This window comes from Pseudopipra pipra, chromosome 1, assembly GCF_036250125.1.
Source record: "Pseudopipra pipra isolate bDixPip1 chromosome 1, bDixPip1.hap1, whole genome shotgun sequence".
Taxonomy (NCBI): domain Eukaryota; kingdom Metazoa; phylum Chordata; class Aves; order Passeriformes; family Pipridae; genus Pseudopipra; species Pseudopipra pipra.
Genome location: NC_087549.1, coordinates 146,000,464 through 146,013,459, shown reverse-complemented (window position 1 = coordinate 146,013,459; position 12,996 = coordinate 146,000,464). Strand labels below are relative to the sequence as shown.

At 41.5% G+C, this 12,996-nt stretch overlaps 1 protein-coding gene across 2 annotated transcripts in view; it reads right to left on the bottom strand.

The window, feature by feature from the left end:
* Window positions 1–4,823: 4,823 nt before the first annotated feature.
* NCAPG2 (non-SMC condensin II complex subunit G2) overlaps window positions 4,824–12,996 on the bottom strand; it is a 44,476-nt gene continuing 36,303 nt past the window's right edge. For both annotated transcript variants that reach the window (XM_064638015.1, XM_064638006.1), the window contains exons 27-28: window positions 12,858–12,957; window positions 4,824–8,620 (exon numbers count right to left, since the gene is read on the bottom strand). In XM_064638015.1, coding sequence (XP_064494085.1) covers window positions 8,539–8,620; window positions 12,858–12,957 — 182 coding nt within the window. In that variant the 3' untranslated portion in view covers window positions 4,824–8,538. The remainder of the gene's footprint in view (window positions 8,621–12,857; window positions 12,958–12,996) is intronic.

The following is a 12,996-nucleotide window of genomic DNA, read 5'->3' as shown; positions in this document are numbered from 1 at the left end:
AGTTGAATAACAGAGGAGAGAGGATGCTCTTTTTATGTTCTGAATCACTACTTTAAAAGCCTTCCCGTTGCTCTTTGTTGTAGTTCAGAGTGTTCCAAATGAGCCTCAAAGACCAAACAAAAACACCTACTTTGCTTCTCAAGGGAATCTCCCTCCTAGGCTGAGCATTTCCCATGAACTTTTCTGCTCTGTATAAACAGAGCTTCTACTGTACGTGACTAAGTGGCTTGAGTCACACAGAATTATTATGCAGAAGTGTGTATAAATGTGGACACTGCACTCAGTAAAGCCAAGGAGTGGCTGCCAGCTTGGAAAGGGCAGGCCGTGACTGAAAACTCTTCCTGTTTAAAAATTCATATCTCCTTATGCCATCCTAACCCACAGGCAGCCTCTCTAGTGTGAGACAGTTATGATGAGGTTGGAAGCCCCTACCCTGTAAAAGATTTTAAAACAAAGGAAGAGGGGTAAAGCAAAGATCTGTGCTGGGGTCCCAGGCAGTGAAGGAAGGGATGAGGGGGCTGTGCAGCAGCAGCCACACAGAGGTGGCCTAGAGAGGACCAGGGAGGGCTGCCAAGGAGAGCTCCTGCCCTCACAGGTCCTGTGTCCCTCCCTAGGAACTGCCTAGAGCCCAGGCACAGCCTGGGGCCCACTGTGCTTGAAAGAAATCCACTGGCAGGGGTGGAAACTCCACCACTTTGTCAAAAAGGAATTTCTCCAGATGATCATAAGACAGACGAACAAGGTTCTTGCTGTGAGGTGTATTTAGTATTCTATCATGTAATCTCCTATATTGCCAACGAAGGAAAGAAATATCATGGTGAAAAAGTGGTAAAGGTATAAAATTTTACTGGCAAGAATTATATTAAGCACAGCCAGAAGAAAAATACTGGGATAAAAATAACTGGCATTTTCTTTCATTAGCAGATGAATAAATTAGAGATAAAAGAGCTGTCCTAAACTGGAACTGCAACAGGAAGGTTGAGAGCCAAAAGGACGAAGATGGTTTTCACAATAGGTTTGTGAAAAAAGAATTCTTTGCTTCCCCCTCTAAAAAATTACAACTGTTTCCATATATTTTTTTCCCCACAAAGTCAATGTATTTCCAGAGCCAAAAGCATCACACCTGTTTAGATGTGCTAATTGCACAGAAGAGTCTCTCTCAGATAGCACAGAGTGCTTTCTAATATTAGATCACGCTGAAACAGGCCTGCTTTTAAGCATTCAATCAATGCATCATGATCCACTGATAAATTAAAAACTGCAAGCCAGATTCCCTGATCTCTATGTGCTGCTCAGGTAATTTAAGGCTCTATGATCTCAACTGGGAAGATAAGAATCCCCCAGAGGCTGGCTGACCTGTGATGGATGGCTCCCGAGCCAAATACTGCTGTCGATTCCAGCGTAGATCCAATCATGGACTCAGGAAGCTGTAATCAGATCCCTTGATAAGTTCTCTCATCTTCTTGCATCAAACAGTTCTCAATTTCATTGCATATCCTTCTTTTTCACTCTTAGTATAACCTTAACTTTTTAAGTTCTGACAACAGCAGACATCTGAAAAAGGGAAAAAATCCTATAAACACTGGCAGTTGGTAAACCCACCTTTAACTTCTCTTATTTAAAAATCATATTCTTGGGATATAGAGTGCACCACACAGTGCACATCTCAGACATGTTTGCTGCTGTCCCTGAGTTTGAATACAGGCTGTTGTGGTCACTGCTGCATTCCCCAGCAGCCCCTGTACACAAGGCAGACTCATCTGCTGAGCCCAGGGACCAGCTCAGGCACTTGACAGAACCTCCCTGCAGGTGAAGAGAGCAGTCCATGAGAGGGAATCTGGGGACAGAAGATGAGAGAAAGGAAACCGTTTTTGTCAGGAAGGATGGTGGTTCCTTTTAATAAAGGACTGTTTTCAAATAAAGGACAAGCCTTAGAACTTCCCTTTGTGCAGAACTGAGAAAATACTGAGTAAAAGCCTTTCCTTTATGCCATGTATTAGTAGTGCCCAGCCACAGAGAATGGTGTAAGAAAGGAATCAGCATTTGCCACTGTGATCAGGAAAATGAGCTGACTCAGTCAAAGGAGCTTTTCCTTCAATGGAGCTGTGGGAGGACTTCACTCACTCAGTCATTAAATAGCCCAGAGCAGGAACTAGAGTCACCTGGGGTTTGGTTTTGTTTGGTTATGTTTTTAAGTACTCTTCTAGACTGGCCTAATTGAATTTGCAGGCTCTTAGAGATGCTGTATTTATCCTTTAGATGCTGTTCTGTGAAAATAAAGTTGCTAATACTTGCCTGTTTTTAATAACCATTGCAAGATTTCAGAAAGGTAAGTGCACAAAGCACAAATTTCTCGCCATGAAGCTGGTACCATTTTGGGAAATGGGTAAGTAAGGATGGCTACAGTAGGAAAAAAAAAGGGAAAAAAAGCCAAATCAATATTCTTTATTCAGATGAAAGTTGAGCTAACACAAACAGTTTATCTAAGGGATTAATTATTCCCCCCAAAGGCGGGAAGTACATGTCATTACACATGGTAAAGAACTCAAGAAGAGGCTGGGCTGGTTCTACCCTATATGTCCTTTGATGTGGGCATATGGCCACACAGGATTCACCTACCTTCCAGCAAGAACTGCTAAAATGTACCTGCTTAAAATGTGAAGCAAAGTATCTGCTACTGCAGCATAATAAAAATGTATTAACCCAAGACAAGAATTTATTATAGGTGTAAGATGGGTAAGGAACTAACTGAACGGAAGAGGGAACTAGATTAGGCTGAAAAGGAATTACTAATGATGTTTTGGAATGGCATCTTATTTAATATTTTCATTAAAGACAGTACAAAAAATAAGCAAAGAACAAAGTAGTCCTGTGGTTAAAAACAGTGACACAGGAGAAACAGGCCAGTAACAGTTTCTACTTCCTAGAGCCATGAGCAGTAAGGAAATGATGGTAACAGAACTCCTCCTGCCACACTGTTTTCAAAATATGCTGACTGATAAAAACAGAGAGTGGATTTCCATGGCTAAGGTTTCCTCAGTGCTAGTGCACATCATTTCTGCAGATTTTCCAGAACCATGATGTGGAACTAGACAGACAAATGACTTGCTTTGATTAGAGAAGACCAAGAACACATCTATGCTGAACACCTAACCCAGTGAAAAAACCTTAGTGATCGCTGAGTAAACGAAAGCTAAAACTCCATCACTGTTTGAAGCCTGGGAACTGTGCATAGGGTCGTGCTCAGACAAGCAGCCACACAGCTACACAGAGTTCTTATCTGAAGCAGATTAGGCAAGACCTGTCCCTATTTGCAAGGGCTAAATGAACCTGAAGGACTGCTGTCTGCCTATGGGAAGTTCTGCAGCTGTTCCTGAAGCTGCCCTTGGCCAGCTACTTGTCAAGGTGCCAGTCCTAAGCCAAGCTCTTCTCTCCAGAATGGGCAGCTGCCACGACAGGTGCTCCTGGCACAGGCACTGCTGGACACTTGGTTGGTCTTGGTTCACACAACACAGACCAGCCAATAGGAGAAGGTTGCTGGTGTGTCTGATGATTTCACATCACAGTCATTACCAGAAGCATTTTCAAAGTAAGGTGAAAGATTTTGTCAAAATTAGTCTCTCTGATTTCCTTCTGCAAGTCAGAAGACCTCAAAGCACTTGAGAGCAGCAGCACACGGGAGTTTAAACGCAAAGTGAGTTGCAGCTCTCACGGAGTAAACAGCAGGTGCAAGGTGGATATTTTTTCATTTCCTTGGCAAATCTGAAAGTTTGTGTGCTTGGATACATACCTGAAGACACTTACTTACTAAGGAAGAAGCTTGAGAGTTTCTCCTGGTTTTTCCTTAGCTCACAAGTTGAAGCTGTGCTAAATGGCAGATGCTGGGCTTTGTTTCCCAGCCAGACAACAGAGCAAATGAACATTGTCATCAAAAAGAAAAAAGGCACAAGTCCTTACAGATAATGTTGATTACTGTGAATAATTTAAAGCTGTTGCTTTCTTCAGCATCATTTACACTGAATGTATATGCACAAAGGGAAGAGCTGCAGACCCACCATTTATGGGTACAACTGTGACTAGAACATTTCTTCTTCAGGTGGCTCCTTGTTACCAGTGACTGCCAATGCCAGTTGCTCAAAGGAGTATCTTAGAATGGTGTTTTCTTGCCCATTTTTCAAGTAATTTTATTAATCAAAGTCAGGTTCAACTTCTTGAAAAAGCTCAAGAGTCTGTTTTAAGATTATGGGCAGTTTTCAGATGTACAGTTAGGATTGTGTGGCTGAATGCCAAGGTAGTCCCATAACAAAACTCAAAGAACAACACCTCTTCCCCAATAGCACTTCTGATTAACAAGATGAAACAAATCTGTTCTACAGGTTTACAAAAAGTAACTTAGCTTGAGAAACATCCTATTTATTTATATCTTCCAAGCAGAAGGAAAATGTAAAGATTTAAAATTTTGCAAGATTAAACTCTGCAATGAGAACAGCAAGTAAAACCTAGAACTGCTACGATATTCTTGTGAAATTTGCCACAAAGGCCTAATGAGAAAGCCCTGACAGACCTTGGCTCAAGGAATTCCAAGAACATCATTATTTGTGTTGCAGAAAGCCAATGTTTTTCCTTGTCAGAGCAGTTATAGTAGAGCTGGAGTAGAAATTGAGCTGAAATCTGTACACCAGCTGCACGACTAAAAGAAAATGATTTCAACACTCTTGAGAACCACTTGAGTACCAGCCTCCAGGAGGACAAAGGCTTATCTTTAAATTTTCTTACCCTTCCTAGCAGTATCACCTCTGAGTTATTCAGAAGAAATCTGCATATTTCTGATGTTGATGGAAGGACCTTTATTTCTTTCAGATGCAGGGATATTACATCTGTACATGAATCCCATGAAAACTGAAAAAGCAAAATTATACACTGAGGAAAAACAAGGCAGTAATTTTGGATTCTTTTATCATCTAATAATATGAGCAAATACTGAGAGACTGAGAAGCAGAAAAAAAGGAACTTATTTACATATTCATTAAGTAATTTGTATAATCAGAAGATTTAAAAGGTCATTACCGGAACACCTGCCTGTTAACAGATGTAGAAGAATGAAGGCCAAAGAACACAGTTTTTATAAAGATGCTGATAGATAAACAATTGGCAGAACTGCAGCTTCCTGCTGGGGCAGGATTAGTCCTTTTGGTAAGGCCACTGTTGGGGATGAGGTAAATCTGGAACTCGTGAATCCATGCACATACTGACTGTCCTGTTGCAAAGCTTGACTGTTGTTTATTAAGAATCTTATTGCTTTTAAATATCAACATTCCAGCTAAATCAGCTTTTATCCAGTAGGGAAGTTTTATGTACCAAGGTCAAGTAAGGACCTGACGAAAACCAGGATGAAGGTAATTCATTGCAGTTGACAGAGCAGATCCTTGAAAATAATCTTACACTCTCTTACCAGAGAAAGAAAACCAGCTCAGCAGACGCCTGTTTAGACAGATGGGGGTACAGCTCTGTGCACTGATCTTAATCAAGAGTGAGGAGCCTGTCTGAATTTGGCCAAACTGGTTAACTCCTGTTTCAGTGCCACTCAGTAACGTTGGAGACCTCAATATCCATTGGCACAGGCCCACACTGAGAACCACTTCACTTCATTGCAGGTAACCAAGTGTTACATGTCCAGGTCTAAGCTGGTCACCAAATGCTATTTCAATTTGTGGCTGAATTGTTTTCTGGAGGTTCCTATTAAATCTCCTTCTAAAACAGACAAAACTATGGCATTAGGAGCTGTGCTGGTTCTGGCTGAGATAAGTTTCTTCACGGTAGGTGCTACGGGGCTGTGTTTTGGATTTGTGCTGGAAACAGTACTGATAACACAGGGATGTGTTAGCCAGTGCTGAGCAGGGCTTACACAGCACCACGGCCTTCTCTGCTTCTCACACCACCCCAAGGAGCCCGGGGGTGCACAAGGAGTTGGGAGGGGACAGAGCTGGGACAGCTGACTCCAACTGACCCAAGGGACGTCCCACACCATGGGACATCATGGTCAGCAATAAACTGAAGGCAAAAATGCAGGGGAGCCGCTGCTTAGGCACTGGCTGGGTGGTTTTATTCCCCTTTTTTCCTCTCTTTTCCTTAAAATTTAAAAAAATACTCTTATTTTTTCTTAATTATTAAACTGTTTTTATCTCAACCCGTGAGTTTCTTTCTGACTTTTATCCTTACAGTTCTGCCTCCATCCCAGGAGGGGTGGTGGCAGCAAGGGAGCAGCTGTGTGGTGCCTGGCTTCTGGCTGGGGCTGAACCACCCCATGAGCTCAGACAGGTTATTTACATGTATCTCTGTTAAGGCAAACTAATACTGTGCAATCGGCATTCGGTCTTAGAAGAGCATCTGGTTGCATGAAGGAAATTAAATAACTGGCTTAGATGTCTGCATTAACTGCATCATTAATATTAATTGATAAAAATAGCTATAATTTATAAAAATAGTTAAATATAAAGCAATTTATATATTAGTCAAGTCTATGTTTAATAGCTAGGGCATTTCCCCTCCACTGTACCAGGCACTGAATCACACAAATATTCAAGTTAGGAGGAAGCTCAGGAGAGAATCTGGTCCAATCTCCAGCTAAAGCAGGGCTAATTCCAAAGCTATGACAGAGAATCATAGAATCACTTAAGTTGGAAAAGACCTCTGAGATCATTGAGTCCAACCTATGACCCAACACTACCTTGTCAACTAGCCCATGGCACTAAGTGCCACATCCTGTATTTTCTTAAACACCTCCAGGGACAGTGAATACACCACCTCCCTGGGCAGCCCATTCCAATGCCCAATCACTCCTTCTGTGAAGAAATTCCTCCTAATGTCCAACCTAAACATCACCTGACACATTTTAAGACTGTGTCCTCTTGTCCTACTGCTGGTTGCCTGGGAGAAGAGACCAACCCCACCTGGCTACAACCTCCTTTCAGGGAGTTGTAGAGAGTGACGAGGTCTCCCCTGAGCCTCCTCTTCTCCAGGCTGAACAACTCCAGCTCCCTCAGCCTCTCCTCATAGGACTTGTGCTCGAGTCCCTTCACCAGCCCCATTGCCCTTCTTTGGACACACTGCAGCACCTCAATGTCCTTCCTGAACTGAGGGGCCCAGAACTGGACACAGCACTCCAGGTGTGGCCTCACCAGCGCTGAGTACAGGGGAAGAATCATTTCCCTGGTCCTGTTGGCCACACTGTTCCTGATCTAGGCCAGAATGCCATTGGCCTTCTTGGCCACCTGGGCACACTGCTGGCTCATGTTCAGCTGCTGTCAGTCAGCACCCCAGTTCCTTTTCTGCCCGGCTGCTCTGCAGCCACTCTGTCCCCAACCTGTAGTGCTCCATGGGGTTGTGTGGCCACAATGCATGGCCAGAGCCCCCCTTGTCAGTCAAGTCCTGCACTTCTCCAAGGATGAATACCCCCATAGATGGGTATTCCATAGCCTTCCTGAGTAACCTGTTCCAGTTCCATTTCCTGTTTCAATTCACTCTCATAATGACTGTTTTTTACATCCAACGAGAAATTCTCTTGCTGCAAGTTGGTTCAGTTGCCTCATATTCTCTTCATGTGCACCTCTGGGAAAAGTCTTTTCTTAGTCCTCATCCAGGCAGGTGCAGACACAATGAGCTGCCCTTTCCCCTGTGCCTACACTGGTGTGCAGGATCAGCCCCTTGTGGGTAGAAGAGCACGTGTTCTTCACTGAACGTCATGAGACTGGCTGATCCTCAGCCCAGCTTGTCAGGATCCCACTGAGTGGAACAACCCAGCCCTGGGGATCAGCCAGTGCTCCCAAGCTGGTGTCATCTGCCAAGAGCCCAAGGCTGCAGTTCATCCATTGCCCAAGCTCTTCATGGAAGTGTTAAGTAGCAGTGGCACCAGTGTCTGCCCTGAGGAAAGCCACAGCAACCACCTTTAAATCTCACTCCAGGCTGTGTTATCCTTCAAGTCCGTTGGTCCAGCATGTTGTCCACCCATCTTCTATGTTTATACATCCATCCCATCTTTCTCCAATTTGGCTGTAAGGATCTATATAAGATTGTGTAAAAGTCTTTGCTAAGGACAGGAAACATGACATTCTCTGCCCTCTCTTCTCCCACAAAAGGAAGGGAAATGTGGCTGGTTAGGTAGAATAGCTATTCCCAATCACCATTTTGTCCCACCCATGTTTTGAAATAAAATTAATTTCCAAAACCTCTAGGAGTATGCTCTGCAGTTTTCCCAGGGACTGAAGTGGTACCTCAGTCTCAGAATATCTATGATACAATTAATTTTGTTTTTCAAAAAAAAAGATACAAAAATACTGATTTTATATTCCTCCCACAAAGACACTTTTATACAGAATAACTTCTTTGCAGCTTTTGAGCAGTCTTTACTATTTCATAATATTTATACACACCTTTATACATATTCCTTGCTTTAAATGTACAGCATAGCAGAAAATAAACTTTGCTTATTCATAATTTTACAAGATAATATTTTTTAAAAAGCAATACGTCTTCCTTCCTTTAATTTGCATGACAAAAGCCTTGGCGTGGACAAGGATTTAAAAATTCATCCAAAATTTTCAGAGATGATTCACACAGGAATCTGAAATGGCATAAAAAAAACACACAACAGGATTAGAAATGCTAAATGCCAAATCAATCCTCAACTATTTGATTCTTAGAGTACATCTACTGCATGATTTCTTTGACCAGTTAGTCCATATTAGTTTAAATATTAAAAATGCCTTTACAAATTACTTTTGAAATAGCTGGATTCTTTTCCTTTCAACTTCCCCATTTTTCTGCTGATCATCTCTGTCTATAGTGTAACCAAAACCAGCCTGGTTTAAATCACTATGTCAATTCAAGCATATTTTCTAATATTTCATCACCTATTTAAAGAAGCCACTCATTTTCTTCACAGCATTGTTACTTCTTTTCAAACACAGTGAAGTCCTTTACTGACCACTTCTCACTCTTTTACTTTCTTCCTTTCACTCTTCAGTCTTTGTCTTTTTTCTCCACACTTGGTCAACTTTTTTCCAAGCCTGAGCTTTCTATCTTATCCTGATTAGCAACTGCTTCCCTCAGCTGCCTCCACACCCCTCTTAGTCCCTTTCTGACTCTTTTGTCTCACATTATTTTCTAAACCATCCCCAAGGTCAGCTTTTTTCTGGCATTCCCTGACATGTCACTCACCCATCGTCACAGTTGCGTTCTCACGCAACATCTTCTAACACGGCTCTAAAATACCCTCAGAGGCAAAATTTGGCACTTTGGTCTTCTGTCAAAACATTATTTCACTATTAACAACCCTAAACACGATTCTTCGTGGGTTTTTTTGTAAAAGATTCTGTCACTTGGATTTCACAAGCATTTATTTCTCCATGTTTTTATCATATTCCTGCTGTCCCAAATAAGCCAAGTCAGTCAGTTGTTAACCATGACAAGTCAGGGCATTCAGCACCAGACACAGACCTGCCATGCAGGAGACACCTCTGCATTTCCACAGCAGACCACTGGCTGTCAGGGCTCCCCAAATTCCCAGTGCTGTTAAGTGCTCCTCTCTATTGTGCTACAGTGTTTAAGCCCTGATGAAACTCTATGTGAAAGGAAACCAATTTACAATGTACTATAAAATTAGGATAATGAGGTAGGTTCTGTGGGTTTAGACATAATACTACTCTGTATAAATTTCATTTTCTTACAACTTAAGGCTAATAAAGCAATAGATTGGTAATGTGGGACCATGTATCCCTGGCACATTGGACCACGAGCCATCCTTTGGGATAACTGTGCACCTCCCCAAACAGACAAGTTTAAGGCAGTTTTACCAGGTACCTTTCCAGGGAACTTTTAGGTGGGTGGCAGAGAAATCACACCCAGAGTTATATACCAAAACCATTCAAGAGTCATTATTTACAGGTGCAATGGGAGCACAATTAAGAGTTTGGGAGCTAGCTAAATTGTAATGCTAAAGAAATATCCTTCAGCACAGCCATTAGATAATTCTAATTTTAATACCCATATATCAAAATGCTAATTAATGTAAATACACAGTATTAAGTAAAAGTTATTATCCTAGCACATTTGGTTTTATAGAGCATGGGACATTTTCCTCTTGCCTCCAAATGACTGCATTGACAGCTGTATCTGTGGTTTTTTTGCTAGGCATAAGTAGTTGCATTTTATAAACTAAACTAATGCGTGTGCCATTACTCTTGAGGAAATTCTCTCAATGTTCAATATGTCGTCCAGGATTTTTAAATGCACTGAGCAGCATTTTTAAAATAATAGACCCACTGGGCCATCTGAAACCACTAACTCAGCTGAAGAGGGAAGACTAAATTACAATGAAAACTTTTGCTTCCAAATTAGTGCAACAATTCCTTGTATAAGGGCAGCACTTTAATTACTAAACCAGACAGGTTTTTTTTTTTACTTTTTTCTCTCATTGCTAATATGGAATAGATTACTTCTAAGTCTAAATTTAAGATGCTGGCACAGAATGCCAAGTCTCTTGGGAAATTAAAGAATGTCACCATTTCCTGGTATACCTGGGTATTAAATAAAATAATCCCTCAAGGAGTTATTATGAGATAATGCATTCAGAAGCAAAAAATAATAATAGTATTAAGTACGAGTTAAACCCCAGTAATGTATTTGAGCACACAGCAGTGCAGCACTGTGTGTTAGAAGGCTGTCTTCAAATTAATGACCAGAGATCTAGCTTGCAGCATACCATAACTAAAATTTTGGTGTTTGCTAAGTGGAGTAGGATGATAAAATAGTTTACAAACAACAGGGCACATTTCAGACTGTGTATAATCACATTTTAGTTGTACATTAGCACAGGAGTAGCAGAGCACTACAAATGGCATGTCAGAAGCCACCAGAGGCCCAGCCAAGTCTGACATTCCATGTAGCTGAGAAACTGCAAACACACCTTAATTCATCATGCAAAACCTAATCACTGCAGAACTTCCTCCAAACCTCTTGCCAGCATGAATTATTTTACCCTTCTGGAGAGACAAAATCCACAACAAGCCTAGACAAATAAGAATCTTCCCAAATTCTACAAAGTTGTATGATAGCTTCTGAACTTTGTCATCATATTGCAATTCTGATTCTTGTTAAAAAGTCTTCCCACTATCATGTTCATGTTCCTAACCTCTGAATTTTGTCTGCAACTATCTCTGGGTTTATATTACACAAAGGTAGCCAGTCATATATCAGGAAATCAAAACACTGTGTAGCATCTTATGCTCTTCATCTGCCCCAATATCTATGTTGATTTGTCCCTGTTCACTGGGCAGAGATGATCATATAGATTCATAAAGCAATTATCTGTGTTCTCATTTTAATTTATAGTCAGTAGTGCTCTCAAGTGGCAGCAATTATTCATTTTAATGGGCCTATTTATTTAATCATGTTAAGATTCACTTTAATTTCTCAGCATTTTCTACTGTCTTGATTACAAGAAGCTCAAACTGAATCACAATACCCTGCTGCTCAGCTTTCTTTTCCAGATAATTATTATTATTTTTAAAAATATTCAACTAGGACACTTGGCAACCCAACATTAAATGATTTCATTGGGAAGAAAACTGAGTTCTGTTTATTTGTGTTTGGTTTTGTTTCTAAGCTAGCCCTAACCAAAGGACATTTGTTCACAGCCAAGCAACTCTTCAGCTTTCTTGTAGGCCTCTTTGAGGCAGTGGAACAGACCCCACAGCTCTATCCTCCGGATGGAGTCACAGCTCAGCCACCAAAGGCCTGTGTCAAGTCACTAAAATGCCAGAAAACAATGTGTCTCAGGCCAGGGATCCATCAGAAGAGTGCACTGGGGAAGTGTGCTCAGGTTGGTAAAGCTGTGTAAGAAACTGCTGAGTAAATGAAGCTTTTTGGCTTGTTGGGGGTTTTTTTGGTTTTGTATTTTTATTATAAAGTCTGTCTAGTCCATATCCGTTGTTTGACAGAACAGTAAGGATCATCAATTTGAAGAACGAAAGACTACAAGGACCTCTGCATGTTCAGGCCACTGTGGTGCATCACAAACCTTCTCAGTAATTTTGGATGAACGCCCATAACCACAGTCTGTTTCCTTCACATTCTCTGTTTGTGCTTATAATGTCTCTTTTTGCAAGCTTTTTAATTCCATGGGCAGTTCAATAGCTAGGCAGAAATCAAATGTCCACAAATTTCAAGGCTTAAGCAAGTTTGGAACACTTAAGGCTAAAGCATTTGTCATCATTCTCTGTCTTGGGCAGGTTTGAGATAAATGATTGCAAATACAATGTAGCCAATCACTTTCAAAAAACTTATCAAAAGAGATACACCAGGGGTGACACTGAAATATCCCCCAAAAAGAGCAAAATAAAATCACCTGTGGAAAGGTCTCAAAATCACTGTTATATTCAGTTCAATTTTTACCATCTGCATAGCTTTGGATTCACATGCCTAATGCCAAAGTGGGGGAGAAAAATCCTCTAGGAAATAAGAACTAGTAACCAGACTATTTGCTGTGTTCTGCACCTGCTGGAACAGACCCGAATTCCAGACCCGAACCCTGTCATATATGGGATCAAGTCATAACACGTTCAAATTAAATGAACCAAACCCAAGGCAAAGATGTAAAGCTTGCAATCACTGCAGATGTAAGGGCAGGATATTTCATACTGGGCTGGGCTCAATACCCCACCAGTCTTCCCCCCACTGTTTGAAACCTCACAATCAATCATTCCTAAGGCTTCAGTGGAGTTATGGAAGTACAGAACAGAGGCAATTATTGCAGAGAGGGGAGGGCAGAGGTTGGGGTTGGTTTCCCACAGCACAGTCACCTTTCAGTGCTGCTGGATCCCTCGCTGGCCTCACTGCACACCAGCAGCTTCCCTCGAAGGGCAGGTGCAACATCCTTTACAAGTGCAGGTTTGTGCTTACCTATTTGAAATAAGGTTATGTTGATTTCAAAAATAACGG